Below are 15,049 nucleotides of genomic sequence, written 5' to 3'. Positions count from 1 at the left end.
TAGCCTGGCGCTGCGACTATCCAAGTTGTTGCATGCGCAACGTATAACGATTAATGATTCGGAGCATCGTGATTTTGATTAGAGGAATCTGATTTAATTGGATATGTGTTAATTTATTAATCATTTATCTGTTGAAGAAATGCAAACCAGGTTGCAGTTTTATGCGAGTATTTGAAAATGACGGTGCTGTTGAATGGTGGAAGGACAAGTGCACATGTCTACATGGTATTTTTAAGAGAGATGGATGTCTTGATTGCAATTGTAACCAGGCCTGCTTGTATTTTTGCTTCCGCTCAGGATTGCAATACCCGTCTTTTCGACGAAGCACCGGTGAGCAGGATCTGAGCAAAATAGAAATATACTCAAAGACGACAACATTATGAAGTTAGCTGTCGCAGTCGTTCCCGGTCCGGCAGACAGGGCAAGTGCACATGCGGCATTGTGATGCTGAAGATGTGGATGGCATTGAGATGATGAATTTGCACATTTTATGATATTATGATTGATTAATTTTATACAGACGAAAATAAAAACGGAAACGTGAGATTCAAAACTTTGGTGTTAGTGCTGGTTCAAATTTAATAAACTAGTGGGAAAAGTACCCGGTCTTTATATGGTCTCCGGATACACCGATTCCAGCGGTAATTTGGAAACTGGAATAGTGTTTGATGAAATATCGAGGATAGAAAATACAACAGTAAACCATTAAATTGTCAGTTAAACGAGCACACATAAATCGCAAGCGCTAAAAAAACTATTGAATTTATATATCCGCATATTTTGCTTTGACAACGACTTGAAAATATCCCTCAACCATTATTTATTTTTGGTTAAAGACCTAATACCATACCATGCTTATCTTGTGTTGATATCTGTCCCTGTTGTTTTCTCAACTCGAGTGCAGATATAAAAAATCAGGGAGCGGATATGTGGCTGGAAGAGGATGTATTTCAATGCACATCTGGATATGTTCCATTCTTCAGGGGATCCTCACTGTTTTTCGCTTCCCAGAAGATCGACTCTTATCATTGACTTCAATATAATCAAAAATAGCTGCTGCAAATTGGTTCAGACGTTAATATTTGGGTTGTCAGGAACTCGTGCAGAGAAATGCATTTGTGCGTGCCGTGTAATTGAAAACAGTGGAGACCGTGCCTTATTATGACTATCGCATTGCTACCACAATCGCAGCCATATTTGAAGGTTCGAAGTTTACCTTTGTTCAATTTCGCACATATGATGACATACAAATAAAATTGATAATAATAGCCACAAACGTACCCTATGGTCCCTTATATATCATCTTTATCCCCACTTGACGCTCATGTCACAATTCATGACTATTGAGGCGACCCTATTGCATTGTCAATTCGTCGGGGGGGGGATATTGAGCTTTATGTCACAGTTAAAGTACGAGTCGTTGGGATCTTCCCTCGATTTTGAACGTGTATATGTTTCCTCGCCAAACATTTGCTTCCATGTTGTTGAATTATGGAAATAACAAGATTCTTCGACCAAACATATAGTGCCTAATTAAGAAGTAAAAAAGGCCACTGTTCAATAAATTGCAATTAAAATGGATGATCCGCAACTGTCAATCTACTGTAAATATGCTGTTTTGCATCCCCTCCCTCCCCTGGCAGCACCGAAATATGCAAGTGCGGCGAGCAGCGACCGTAGCAATTGAAATAGTTTTGTCATCATGCTTGTTTTAATTGGATTCATATGAAGTGGTGCTTGAGATAGTCAAAATAACTTCAGCGTTCGTGTTTATCTTTCTTAATGAAGTGCAATGCGAGCGTACCTGTTTTGATGGCCTTCCAAATATAAATAACCTGTATACATTCAATTTAATTTAAGAAAAAAGTAGAAAAATATTAATTGTCCAGGATTTCTCACTGTTCTCTTTTCAACTTCTCGATATATTTCTGCTTTTATTGTTATATTTTATAGATAAAGTGAACTCAAAAAAGAAAAGACAAAGTTCTAAAAAAATGATTCTCTGCAGCCCGAATGTGCACTTCTTTTTCGTTACCTTGCGGTCTGCCCAACTACGTTTGCTATGTCAAAAGCACCCAATGCTGGCCGACTCCCACTTGCCAATTCACGTTTATTCCAAATGGAAAGCACGCAAAGGCAAACAAAAAGCCAGCCATTCCATCTGTGCGCAGAGTGCAAACTAAAAATAATGACAATAATAAAGAAACCTTAAAGCCAACTTCTCGCGCAACCCTACAAAATAAACACTTGATGCGCATAGCAGCTGGTGCCGACTGTCTTTATCCTTTATTCGCAGGAGTCCTGACTTTTCTACTAAGTGTACAAATAAAACGTGAAAAAAGCATGAAAGCAAAAACGCCGCACAGTTTGCACCCACCAACGAAAACCCCCCAAATGCGACATTTTTTTAAAAAAAAATTATTAGCCAGACAAGCTAAGCCAGACAAAAGGGCCATTCAAAGAATATACACGAATTAAATCTTGGCTAAAACATTAGTGTGCGCGGCAACTACACAAAAACATGCAAATATTGAGCATAATCTTACATTTCACAAAGCAGCGGGTCCAAAGGATACTGGTTCTGCAGCCTCCGCAGTAGTTTCTGCAAGTCATAGTTGACTCTGTCCAGCGTCGCGGCGTATATAAATAACCTACAAATCAAATTGCCTCAAAAAAGAAAATATAATGCAATAATAATTGTGCGCGTATGAAAAGTGAGCAATTGCGGCACACATGTGCAAAGTGTCTTTCCGAAAACCAAGCAGTAATACACAAACACACGCAATCGCACAGCCGCACACACACGCCCAAAAATAAACAAGCAATATGAGAAAATGAGCACAGTATCTAGCAAATAGCAAGCAAAGAAAACCCATGATAGCACAGTGAACATTCACAAAACAAATCATTGTTGTTGCAACATTACCTCAAAGCAAGCTCAGTATCGCCACGAGCCACATATGATATGTAGTTGCCGATTGCATCTATAGTCGCGCCCAACGGATTGCACGATATGATAGCACGCACCACAAAGTTCATCGGAGTAAAGCAGTTCGGAGTCAAGTGCAGCGATTCGACGTCTGCAGTTCCCACCAAGTCGTTGTGCATCTGCGTAAAGTCATTCAGGCACAGTGATCGTTGCGCCATTATCACTTGCAGCAGCAAAGTCCAAATGTACGCCCGGCTACCCGTGCTGCTCGGGCTGATGTGGTCCAAGGCGCAGCGCAGCCACAGCTCGGCTGATTCAATGGGGCTGCTGTCCGTCGTCATCCAGTCCACCGTTTCGCCAGAGACAAAATGCGCAAGCAGAAGCTCTGAGAGCGCAATGTTGATCCAAATGCCGGCGGTCTCGCGTATTTGCACGTAGATTGAATTGGCACCCTCGATACCACCGCCGAGAAGCTTCGATGCCAGCGCCAGCATCGATTTCGGAGGATTCGCGCTGTTGTACCCAACCATCCTGTAGTAAAGCGCACGAGAATCCATAAGCGACTGCCGGAAGAGTGCATTGTCGTAGCTGGATTCCACCACCGGTAGGTCTGCCTGCAGCTCACTTGTGTCAATGAACATGCCTCGGGCTATAAACAGGGCGTTGCTGCGCAAAAAGCAAGCCGCGTGTTGGTAAGCCATGTCTAAGGATTTGGACTCGATGATATGGAGCAGCAGCTGCGCAGAAAGGAGGAATTTGCTGTCACCCTGCTTGGCTATCGTGGGTGGCAGGGCGTTCAGGGCCTGCATATCGGGCGCGGCGCTCGCAAACAAACTCTCGATGCGTCCGGCAACGTCCTCGCGACTGGTAATTATCCGCGTGCTTGAGGCCTTTGGCGCCATTGAATGCTTTGCCAGCTGGGCCTTGGTTACGTTGATCGATGCCTGGCACAGTTCACGCGACCGAGCAAGAGCCTGCGCCGAGGGATCCGTCGCATCCTGCGTCATGTCGTACATCACCAGTACGTGGCCAATGCTAATGGTGAGCTGGCGCACGATGGGCACGACATATGCTGGCAAGGTGGCCTCTTTCTTCGCGGCATCCGCGACCAACTTGTCCAAGGAGATAAAGTAGGTCGTCTGGTACCGGCATCCGGCCCGCATGGCAGCCTGCATGCCGGCCATGACGCTGCGATGGATTTTGTTGGTGCGGATAAAGCCAAACACAAACATATGGCCAATAAATAGCAGGTGGTGCGGCAGAAGCAGCTTCGCAAGAATCCATGCATCCGGATTCCAGACAGCGTCACCGACCATTTCGCTCTTCCGGGTGCAGGAATTGGCGGTCCGCAGACTTGTGATATTGTCGGACAACGCCTGTACTGATTCAGAGGAAAGGCAGGCGTACATGTGGTCAACCAGCCGCGGCCTGTTCAGGTACACCATCGTTGGCGCATTGGCAGGAAGGTCTGTCGCCTTTATCGCGGATTGTCGCTCGATCAGCACCCACGAACAGTCCCAGAAATAGGACAGCATCTCGACAATGAAGGCAGAAATTTGCTCCTCCAGCAGCGCTGTCGTTTTACCGGCGAGGCACTTGATCGCAGCCGCCGAAACCACAGAAAGACGATTGTGCCAGGCAAAACAGTCGACCAAGGTCCCGGTGCTGTGCTGGACGTTCCACCCACACCAATGCACGTATCGCCTCCAGATAGTCATACTCTGCGTGTGGAACTTGATTGCATCCGAAAACGCAGACACGATCTCTTTGGTGTCCACAGACTGGCGCATGTAAAGCTCGAGGTAGAGGTCCCATAGCTTCTCAGATTTCGGATGCAACTGCAGCGACTGCTTCAAGAACCTAATCGCCTTGCCCAGCCGGACATTGGCGCGTGAGTGGAGAAAGTGCAGTATCCTGCTCTGAGTAGGGATCAGCTTTCCAAACGGCGAGCCGTGCCAGAGGATGCGCAGAGCTCGAAGATAGAGTGCATCGGGGCCGCCCTCCGTCGCGCTCGCCGCATTGTTATCGTCGTCCGCATCGGCAGCATCATGGTCCTCGGAGTAATCCAGCCTGGAATTGTCGTCGGCATCAGCTTCAGAATCGGAGTCACAGCTGTCAGCTTCGAATGCGCTTCCATCATCGCTGTCACTCTCCAGAGTCTCGTAGTAGCGGCGCACGCGCTCCGACTTGCCCTTCGCCTGGGCCTTGTGTCGAGTCGTATCCAGCGGATTGCTCATGCGTGCAACATCGCCATTGAGGATCGGCGGGAATGCAGCACATTGATCGATAGTACGCTGCAAGTCGGCTAGCTGCTTTATGCCGATGCATTTGTTCTCCTGTATCTTCGAGAACAAAATAAAGCCGCTGTCCAAGGCGTGCGCCTGTCCAAGGTCAATGGCTATTTGCAGCGGGTTCTTATTACCAAGAGTTTTGTTTGTTTTAGGGATGCTCCCAAACTTGGACAGAACTGGCAAGAGCGCCTTGGCAACCGCAAAAGTGGAGGCAGTCCCGTCGGCTTCGGCCGGGACAGTGCACAGGGCCGTTCTCAGGTCATTGTAATACTGCTTAATGACGTCCTGACTAGCCTCCAACTGTGTGTGGAAGTGATTAACTATTTGCGCCACGGTAATCGTCTTCAATATCTTCAGCGAACACTCGTCATTATCAACAGAGGTCGGTGTTGATTCTATGTCCTGAGAAAATGTGTCAGCGTCGAATTCTGCAGCGTCGAATGTCGGTGTGGATGGCACTGAGGACTTGCTGAATGGCGATTCATAAGACAGGTACGTGCTCCGCGGCGACGAGCATACAGAGAGAGCAGCTGGCGCTGGGCTCGAGTGGGTGCGGGCGCTCAGCAGGTTAGAACCGTCCCCGACTGTCGTAGCCAAAATGATGCGAGAGACCGGTCCTGTAGTAGCGGGGAGGCCAATGCCATCAACAACTATGATCGGCTGAAATATGGACGAATCAATGGTGTTGCTCGGCGCATAGTCGCCAATAGGCTTTTCGACCTTGATGTGCTTGCTGGCGGCCCGTTTGAGCAACATTGAAAGCCATTTGATGTTGGCAGTAGTGCCTGCGATGTCTGACGGAATCGCGGGGTTGGTACTCGCCGTTGTGGCAGCAGGGGGCAGCAGGCTTAGTGGCAGCGGAGGCAGTGGCGGTTGCGACGGGCGTGTCTACGGAAGAGCTGCGCTGCTTCTTCGGCGCAGTGCCTTCAGTCGCGTCCTGCGCCACATTTTCCTGCTTTGCCCGTTTAGGCTTGAGCTTGCGCTTCTTCGAAAGCTTGGCCACCTTTTCAATCAGGGCCTCGCGATCCTTGTTAATGGCAGCAAGCTTGGCCCTCACCTCGTCAATCCAGGCACCTGGGCAGTAGTTCTGGCAGGAGGAGTATCATTCTTGGGTTCAGCAGCTTTGTTGGTCAAAATAACCTCGGTGCTGCGCACCACCGGCAGCGCCGGCGGTATAGAAGGGGAAGTAGGCTGAACGGGCGTCCTCTGAGCAACCATCATTTCTGCCGCTGCAGCCGCTATGATCGTCGCCTGCTCGTTGCCAGTAATATCACGGATCGAGTTGACCCTCCAAAGGATCTCCGCAATATCACTGCGCAGGGCCGCCGAATGCACGTTGACAGACTCGGCAACCTTGGGCAGTTGTGGGGCAGAGCTCAGCATCGAGCGGTAACTTAGATTCGCATCACGACTGAATCCGAGGAACTCCAGCTCCAGCTCGGCCAGGCGTGTGCTCTGCTGGAGTTCACGAATCCGAGCTTGTGCAAGCTCCCTCTGAGAACACAGCTGCTTCTGTCTGGCAGTCAGCCGGTCAGTCACCTTGGCGGTTCGCATCTTCAGGCTGTCCAAATCGACGCTGCTCATCTGTGACAGATCCTTGGACAAACAGTTCAATTCCGCCTGCTTGGCGTCGATGGCGTCTTTCATGATGGCCACAAGGCTGGACGCATGCTTGTCGCGCATCTCCTTGGGCAGGTCACAGATCGAGCGCTCCAAAAAGCTGATCTCGGGCAGCGTCGATGCGTGAAGACGCAACGGAGAAATGGTGCTGAAGACGTTAACTAGCTCGCGCTCGTCCTCGCCCATGGCGCTGAGCTCGTCAGGCAGCCGAGCAGCCTCTGAGCTGTCTTTAGTGTGAGGTAAGCTGCCGAACACGCCGCAAGCACTAGTAACTTCGGCAGCCTTGGGCGCCTCGAAGTCCCTAGATTCGCTGGGCGAGCATATAATAGATAGAGCCCCGTCGGTTGATCCGCTCGGCGAATTGAGAGACACTGGGTCGGACGCAGTGGGTTTCAGCGGACCAACATCGACAGCCATCTCAGTGCTCATCGGCGGCGTGTTTGGAGCTGATACGATTCTCTCCAGCGATTGAGTGTTCTGGCGCTGCGCAGACATCGATTCGTACAGCTTCTTGCGGAGGAGCATCTTAGTCTTTCTGCGGCTGATCTCCAGCTTCATCTGGGCAATTGCCTCCTCCTGGACCTTCAAGTTCAGCTTGGTCTTCATCAGCACCTCGTCTGGGAGATCCCTGTTCGGCTCGGGGGTTGACGTGTTGACAAGCGCGGCCGCCACTGTGGCGCTGGCGTTCAGCCGCGCGATACTGGTAGAGCTGCCTGGTATGGGCGTATGAGAGGCATCCTCTCGCTTAAGCCGGCGACATTCTGAGATGAGCATGCGGGCTTCCTCGTGGCGCACTTTTTCCTGTGCCAACAGCTCCAGGTCCTCTGTCTGCATACTGTCCGACGCATCATCCGTGTCCCCGTCGTAGTCAGAGTCGCTCAGGCTTACGTACACGACCAACCGGCCATACTGGCTGTTGCACAGCGTGTGCTCGACCGTCGGGGGAGTCGGTTCAAAGGGTGGGTATCTGGCCAGCGGCGAGTTAGGTGTGGGCTGGCGGGAGTTAAAAACTGGCGGAGAATCCATAATGTTGCTGAGCGAACGTTCAACCAGATCAAACGATGAAGACATGCGGCCTATTAGTGGCGTTATCCCAAGTGCCCGTGGCTGGGCGCTGGGCGGGCTAGGGGCGCGCGAGCGGCTGAAAAGAGACATTGGCTGCGGCGTCGATTCCCGGGAACGCATGTGTAGGGGCTCATATCCATGATTTGCAGCCATGTGCAGCTGATTTCGCGTGGCTGGAGTTGCAGGAGCGGCCACAGCCTGCTCATACTCGACATCCGAGCTCGTGTCCATGTCGACATCGACGTCAATATCGTGTGACAAACCCTCTCCATGTTCTGAAGACGACGAGCGCATGTCCATGTCCTCAATATCGCTGTCCGACCCCTGCTCGCTGACAACAGCAGCAGCAGGAGCAGCAACATCAGTTGTTAGAGCGCCATTCATGGCAGCCACTGACAATTGACGCTGATGCAAGGGTGCATTATCTAACACAGTGATGTTGGGCCGTGCGGCTCTAGAGTCGGAAGCTACCAGGATGCTCATGCAAGCATCAGTAACCGTAGCCAGCCCAAACTCATGCGACAGCGAGTTGAGCTCCTGGACCACAGCAAACGGCGTGCCCTTGACTATGGTCTGTATGGACTCGGGGTCATCATGCTTTATGCATTTGAGCAGCAGCATGAGCGCACGGAAAGGCGCGCCCTTCATGAGCTTGGAGTCCCTCGACTTTATAATGCCGGCAACGCGGCTCCGGGCAATCCCCTCGATATCTAGCCGGCCGTCCTTGCGGAACAAGCTGTCCATCATAGGCATATGGGAGTCTGCTGCACCCAGAGTTCCGCCTACATGCTCATCAGTTTCGCCGTCAGATAACAGCATGTGGGGGTCAATATGAAGCGATGGGTCTAGCTCGCCGTCAGACAGTGGCCCGTAGCTTTGCAGCATCAGGTGTGGGTCGGTTGTCGAGACATCAACTGGGGTATGCGCTTGCGTGTGCGGAGCCGGCGGCAGGCTGTACATGCCTGCAAGTTCACCGTCTTCGTAGCCGCAAATACTCTTGTTTCCAAAAGCCATTTGCAGTGACATCTGCAGCGCAGGCGACTGGGGCGGCGGAGACTGAGGTGGCGGCGGCTGCTGTGTCAGCGGTGGCGGCGGCAGCATCATATTATGTGCGTGGCGGTTAAATCCCATGAATACGGGCGCCTCCTGATACGCCATCGTCGGCCCGGGAATCTGGTATGGCTGTGCCTCGGCATACTCAAGCCCTGGACCAAGCTGCCCACCCACATGGTAGCCGGAAAAATTGCCAGGAGTCCAATGCGTGCTTTGGAAGGGGAATGCTGTGCTGCCGCCTGAAAACATGCGACTAGACGCAAGCCCCGGCAATTGAATGCGCTCATAGGGGTGTTGGACGCTATAAACAACCTCTCTGGGATTGTGGTGGCCGTAATGGTTAAAATAAATAGCCGAGTTGGCATTCTGTGTTTCGGCAGGGTTGGCATGCTGTGTTGCAGGAGGGTTGGCGTGGGTCTGGTATTGTGCAAACAACGATTCAAAATCATCTTCCGCCTTGGGATTGCTGGTGAAATGCTGATCACTGCTGATATTATTGTTGTCAGACTGGGCGTGCTTCTCGCTGCTGTATGTGGGTTTGTCAGAATCCAGCACTGCTTCGACCAACGTGCCCTGTATCCTGGAATCGTATCGCCCGGGTGCGTTCAAAAGTTGATGTGTGTCGTTAGCAGGTGCCTGAGCAGCGGGCTTTTGAGCGGACAGTACCTCGCTCACGCTCATGCCCGCACTCGCATTATCCTTGTCCTCCTCCGTCCTCTGCCCCCTGGCAGGTATGGCCAAAGCCATGACAGCGTTGCTAGCGGGCGCTTTGTTCTGCAATTTGACAGCTCGCGCGCGTAGCGACATAAGTGCCGCAGCCCTCAGCTCGGCGGCCGTTGCGCTTCTCGCCTGCGACATTTTGCTGGCCTAATTTTCACAAGCAATTTAAAAAGTGGGGAGTCAGTTTTAACTGTTAGTACTAATGTCCCCCGATTGTGCGTGCCATTTTAAATGAGCAGCAACATGCAGCTAAAACAAAACAAATAACATTTTGTAACGATAACTACCTTTGTGCTAGAATCTCCAGCGGGCAAGCTCATTTGACAATTAAGAAAATATTATTTAATTGAAATCGAATCAATATTAAAAATAGGGACAAAAAAAGTGAATTTGCGAATTTCAATGTTGAATTGAAGTAAAATCAAATAAAGCCTTTTTGTTTGTGGAGCAACAAAAAAATTATTAAAAATTGCCTGTCACCAAAAAAGAAAAAAATCGCGACTGCTCACATATTTATCACGTGCCACAGGGAGGTATAAATAAATGTGAATGTGAATTTTATTATGCTGGCGAAACCTACGCCACAAAAAATGATGAGAACAAAAAAGGAGCTATAAAAGAAAGAAAAGTTGAACAAAGTTTGGTAATGAATTCAGCAGCTTACAAGTGACTTAAAGCTCGTCATGGCCAACAACATCATCGTCGCTGTCGTCAACGGCAGCACGCTCGGCCTCCTCAGCAGCCTTCTTGGCGGCCTCAGCAGCCTCCTCAGCAGCCTTCTTGGCCTTTGCGGCAGCCTTCTTAGCAGCCTTCTTAGCAGCCTTCTTCTCGGCCCTGGCAACAGCCTCGTCGACCTTGTCCTCCTCGACTGCAGACTCGGTGACATCATCAATCACGACTTCGAGCTCGGTGGTCTCCTCAACCACGACCTCGGTCTCAACTTCAGTCTCAACCTCGGTCTCAACCTCAGTCTCAACCTCGGTCTCAACCTCAGTCTCAACCTTGGTCTCGAGCTCAAGCACAACCTCGGTCTCGATGGTCTCCTCGATCTCAATATCAAGCTCGTCGGCGTCCTTCTCCGCCTCAGCGTCCTTCTCTGCCTCAGCCTCCTTGGCCTTGCGCTCTTCCTCGAGCTTCTTGGTCTCCTCCTCATCGACAGCCTTCTTAGCGCTGATCTCAGCCTCGACGTAGTCACCCCAGGTGGTGTTGCCGAACTGAGAGGCGTAATCAATGTCGTCGGTAATCAGGATGTTGTCAAAGATAGTTCCTGACTTGACGGTCCAGACGTCAATGCCGACGTAGCCGATGTTGAAGACAGCCAGGTCCTCGTCCTCATCGTACGCGGGGTTGTCGATCATGGGCGCAACCCACTCGCCCTTGTACTCCGGGTTGGCAATCTGGCGGGGCTTCCACTCGCCCTTATACTCGGGGTTGGCGATCACGGGCGCCTCCCAGTCGCCGTCCATGTCGTCGTCCCAGTCCTCAGGTTTCTTGGCCTCGGGGTCAGGGATGGTGGCAGGACCATCAACCCAGTCTGTGGGCTTCTCGTCCTCAGGGTCCTCAATCATTGCCGGGCCATCGACCCAGTCCTCAGGCTTGACGGCATCCGGGTCCGAGATCTGCTTCTCGGGCAAAACCTTCCACATGTCTTCAATCCTGCCCTCCTCCTGGATCTTGTTGTCGATGCGGATCTCAAAGGTCTTGTCGGGCTTGATCCAGAACGTGTACTGGTGGGTGAGCTGGTCGCCGCGCGGCTGGATGACCTTGTCGATCTGGCTGTTCGTAGAGTTGTAGTTGATGATGGCGTGCACACGGCGGTTTGTCGAGCCGCAGATATCAGGTCCAAACATGATCTCGTACTCCGAATCGCCGTCAAACTTGGTCGGGTCCAGGGTAGGAGGCAACAGCTTCAGGTATGCGCCTCCGCAGTCAATATCCTGTTCATACTTGACGGTGAACTGCACCACAAAGTCCTTGCCCTTGGTGTTGAATGGGCGCTTGAGCTTGGATGTGTAGGCGTAGAACCGCGCGTCTTCGACGAGCTGCAGGCCGGCGCTGTTCTTCTCATCAGAGTACCACTTGCCTGGCGAGCGCTTGATGGCGCCGACGTCTGCGCGGACGCCTGTCGCAATGAAGCTGTCGACGCTGTCAACGCTAGTGAATGTCTCCTCGTAGTAGACGCGGCCGAGTGCCGAGCTGGCAAGTGCGGCGAGTGCTGTCAGAGCAATGGAGCAGCGCATGTTTTAGAAAAATGAGGTGAATATAAGGGAGGACGGTCTTTTAGTGTACAAGATAATTGCAAAGCAAAACAAAGAAGAAGGATGAAATAGCAAACGCATCCACAATTGCTCGCGGATGAGCTCAGAGCAGGGCTTTGATTATTACGAATACTTTTGGCTCTGATGGTTGGGCCAAATGCAAAGCAAAGTAGTGCTAATGGAAGTTTCGAGAGACATTGCTCAGAAAAGCAAAGCAGCAAACAAAGGCTTGTTTCGCCATACTTTTTGCAGTCCAGCGACGACTCACATAGGGTTTTTTCATTGTCGTCACTGCTCACGCTTCACGATTCTCGGTGCACTTTGCAGTGCGCTTTTTGAATACACTGTGCCAACTTGTGTGTGTGTGTGCCCTTTCGCGCTACGTCGTCACAATCACACGTCCTGTTTGTTTCTTTTGGCTGCTTTTACCTGCCTAAAAACAGCAACAGATGTGTTACGCCTCCTATCCATTTCAAACGCAGTTTCCCAAATTACAGGGAAGCCATGATGTTGCAGTGATTGATTGGCTGCACGCAGTATCCTGTCGCATCCGACGTAGCGCCTGCTGATTGGCATAGTTGAAGGCTGGGAATCAGTGCAGGACTGGAATGCACGCTCACGCATTGAATTAGCTCGGCTTGATCAGGACTGTCAATTGTCGAATGGACCGCCCCGACTCGTGGTTTTGCGGCTCGGTCTGATTTTGAGCCGAATTTATTAACAACAGCAATCACAAACCCTAAAGTTTGAAGGTCACGTTTTGCTAATTGAGATCAAAAGTTTTCTGATCAAAAGTTTTTCTAGCGGCTGCCTGGCAAACTACTTTTTTCAGTGGCAACTACCCCCTCGCTTATGCTGTGAAAGAGCTGTGTCAAAGAGGAGACAAAAATACTCTAATGGGCAAATGGCGCTGGTTTCTGGTGATTCTGAGCATACTTTTGGCAAGCACATATTTTTTAAGCTGTGGGCATCAAGGCGGGATTGGTTTTCTGACAGGCAGTCAAAAAAAAGTGCGAGCCGGTCAAAAAAATTAATCAAGGCTAGCCAGCCAAAATAAACATTTTTTTTGCAACCGTGTATGTGTGCGGAGGGGAGCAAAAAAAAGAGAGCAAAAAAAAATCATTTGCAAGAAAAATGGGTAATGGCTTCCACACACTTAGGACAGGCTGGCAAGCGAGCAAGGAGTTGGTGACCTCCTTTTTCTCTGCTTGTTTTATACAAATTTATAACAGACTCTAAGAACTAGTTGATAACAATGGAAAACGACCAGGGTGTTATTGTTGACCTTTACATTCCCCGCAAGTGGTAAGCGTCAGTCTTTTTCATACATTCGTTTTTTCGCCGGCTTGAGGAGAAAGAATGCCGCGGAATCAGAGACATTGGTGTTCAATTCGAGGCTGCTGATTTGGTTGACAGCCGAATCAGCAGAGCTCGCAAAGAGTACCAAAAACAATACCCTAATTGACCGCTGCTCTTCACGATTACTAATTGAACTTGTTCTACTTATGTGCTACATTTTTGCTTACACGTGGGAACCTCTGACAACGACGACGATGACAATAACATCAACAACAACCGGCGACAATGGCTATAACTGCAATACGTATTGATGAAACTCGACGCGAAAACTACGCTTGAAAATTTTTCTTGGCTGATTATACTGCTACGACAAACCTCGGCGATAACCCCTCTCCCGTGTGCGATGTGATGTATGTGAATAACTGCGCGACTTTTTGAACTGGAATTGTTTGACTATAGCTCGGCCACTAACCGCCTCATTGGCTCTAAGGACCACGCTTCGATCCAGATCAACATCGCCGATGTCGATGAGTCTGGCCGCATTACTGGCACCAACAAGACCTACGCCATCTGCGGTGCTGTCCGTGCCCGCGCCGAGGGCGATGACTCGCTCAACCGCGTTAGCAGCAAGGACGGTTACCTGAAGAACGTCTGGAGCTACCAGAAGTAAGAAGAGCATAGTCCCCCTTTATCCATGGGAGAAGCTTTTGAACTTTTGTAGTGTTGCTTTTTTGCACTTGCTTTGTCTTTTCCTTGCTGTTTTTTTTATTGCGGCAAGAAGGGACGGCGGCGTTTTTGTTGTGGACCCATTTTCAACTTTTCTATATTTGCAAAAAATACAATTGAATCGCCTTCTTTTTTTGCTGTTACTTTACTTTTATTGTGTACTTCAATGTGGTTATTGATGTACTTGTCAAATGTGCCTTGGAGCCAAGATAGAATAAAAGGTGCTGAATCAATTTGGAAATAAGAAAACAAGAAAAGTGTTCTGCACCAAGCAAGCTTGATCTCCAACGCTTAATCGGCAATAAGCTCCGTCACGCGCCAGTCCTCGTAGCTCTGGTCAGGGAGGTACCGGCGGATAACAAAGGGGATCTTCTTGGCGCGCAACTCTTTAAGCGCAATCTCGTACGGATCGCTCTCGCCATCAAGCTCAACCATGACCGGCGCGTTCATGCTGATCTGCAGCGCGCGCGCGCCCAGAATACGTGCACGCTCGTATTTGGTCATGTATGGTGTGGTGATGCGCTCGCTAGTCGGTGTGGGCTCAACGTTGTCGTCAGGAAGGAAGATCTCGGCGGAATCGTCCTGGTTCTGCTCTTCCATATCAGGCTCATTGTCGTTGAACTACAAGTATTTAAAAAAATAAGGATATTTTTTTGGAGATGAATGGTTGTTAGTTTTTCTCTGCCCGCGTTTCTTGGTTATCTACTCTTAGGCTTGTCAAAAGTGAAGGGTTGGCGGATAGCCCTAGCTCCGGTTGATGTTCGTACCTCGTTGCCGTAGTACCTACATAGATAATAACAGAGAAACAAAGCAGAAGCTTGGGTTGAATTGGATTATTGTTATTAGCGAGCAAGTGTCAATTGGCATTTGCAATAAGCAAAAAAAGCAATAATAATTTAGTGTCCCTGCGTTTGTTTGGCTAGGACGCTGCGGTTCTGCACATACTCTTCTTCGTTGTCAGACATGATTAATATCTAAACGACTTGTATGTGTGTGTGAAAGGGTTTGAAATGAGAATGCGAATAAAAACTGGAGCTGTAACAGAGGAGTTGTTTGTACAATTCAATACATAAATTTACAAGCTAAAG

The 15,049-nt window shown here is 49.8% G+C and overlaps 3 protein-coding genes across 3 annotated transcripts; 1 reads left to right on the top strand and 2 right to left on the bottom strand.

Annotated features, from left to right (window-relative positions):
* Positions 1 to 10,218: 10,218 nt before the first annotated feature.
* BX661DRAFT_185759 (Calreticulin family-domain-containing protein) lies at positions 10,219 to 12,151 on the bottom strand. Its single transcript, XM_051536865.1, has 2 exons — positions 10,656 to 12,151; positions 10,219 to 10,631 (listed from the first exon to the last, which is right to left on the bottom strand). The coding sequence occupies exons 1-2, from the start codon at positions 11,916 to 11,918 to the stop codon at positions 10,350 to 10,352; spliced, it is 1,545 nt and encodes a 514-aa protein (XP_051390035.1). The 5' UTR covers positions 11,919 to 12,151; the 3' UTR covers positions 10,219 to 10,349.
* Positions 12,152 to 13,096: 945 nt separating this feature from the next.
* Positions 13,097 to 14,096, top strand: BX661DRAFT_185758 (ribosomal protein S21e). Its single transcript, XM_051536864.1, has 2 exons — positions 13,097 to 13,241; positions 13,695 to 14,096. Exons 1-2 carry the CDS (start codon positions 13,192 to 13,194, stop codon positions 13,903 to 13,905), a joined length of 261 nt encoding a protein of 86 aa, XP_051390034.1. The 5' UTR covers positions 13,097 to 13,191; the 3' UTR covers positions 13,906 to 14,096.
* Positions 14,097 to 15,043, bottom strand: BX661DRAFT_185755 (DNA-directed RNA polymerases I, II, and III subunit RPABC2-like protein). The gene is made up of 3 exons (XM_051536863.1): positions 14,907 to 15,043; positions 14,729 to 14,744; positions 14,097 to 14,582 (listed from the first exon to the last, which is right to left on the bottom strand). The coding sequence occupies exons 1-3, from the start codon at positions 14,924 to 14,926 to the stop codon at positions 14,253 to 14,255; spliced, it is 366 nt and encodes a 121-aa protein (XP_051390033.1). The 5' UTR covers positions 14,927 to 15,043; the 3' UTR covers positions 14,097 to 14,252.
* Between the last annotated feature and the right edge of the window lie 6 nt (positions 15,044 to 15,049).

Source organism: Kickxella alabastrina, assembly GCF_025024165.1.
Source record: "Kickxella alabastrina strain RSA 675 chromosome Unknown BX661scaffold_19, whole genome shotgun sequence".
NCBI classification, from domain to species: Eukaryota; Fungi; Kickxellomycota; class Kickxellomycetes; order Kickxellales; family Kickxellaceae; genus Kickxella; species Kickxella alabastrina.
The sequence above is the reverse complement of the archived record's forward strand: the minus strand, read 5'-3'. Positions and strand labels throughout refer to the sequence as shown.

Excerpts from the sequence above, each read along its gene's own strand:
- BX661DRAFT_185759 (XM_051536865.1), bottom strand. The coding sequence starts at position 11,918 with ATGCGCTGCTCCATTGCTCTGACAGCACTCGCCGCACTTGCCAGCTCG. Across the intron at positions 10,632-10,655 it reads AGACTGAGGTTGAGACCGAG|GTTGAGACTGAAGTTGAGAC; the intron begins GTTGAGACTGAG and ends GTTGAGACCGAG.
- BX661DRAFT_185758 (XM_051536864.1), top strand. The coding sequence starts at position 13,192 with ATGGAAAACGACCAGGGTGTTATTGTTGACCTTTACATTCCCCGCAAG. Across the intron at positions 13,242-13,694 it reads CTTTACATTCCCCGCAAGTG|CTCGGCCACTAACCGCCTCA; the intron begins GTAAGCGTCAGT and ends GTTTGACTATAG.
- BX661DRAFT_185755 (XM_051536863.1), bottom strand. The coding sequence starts at position 14,926 with ATGTCTGACAACGAAGAAGA.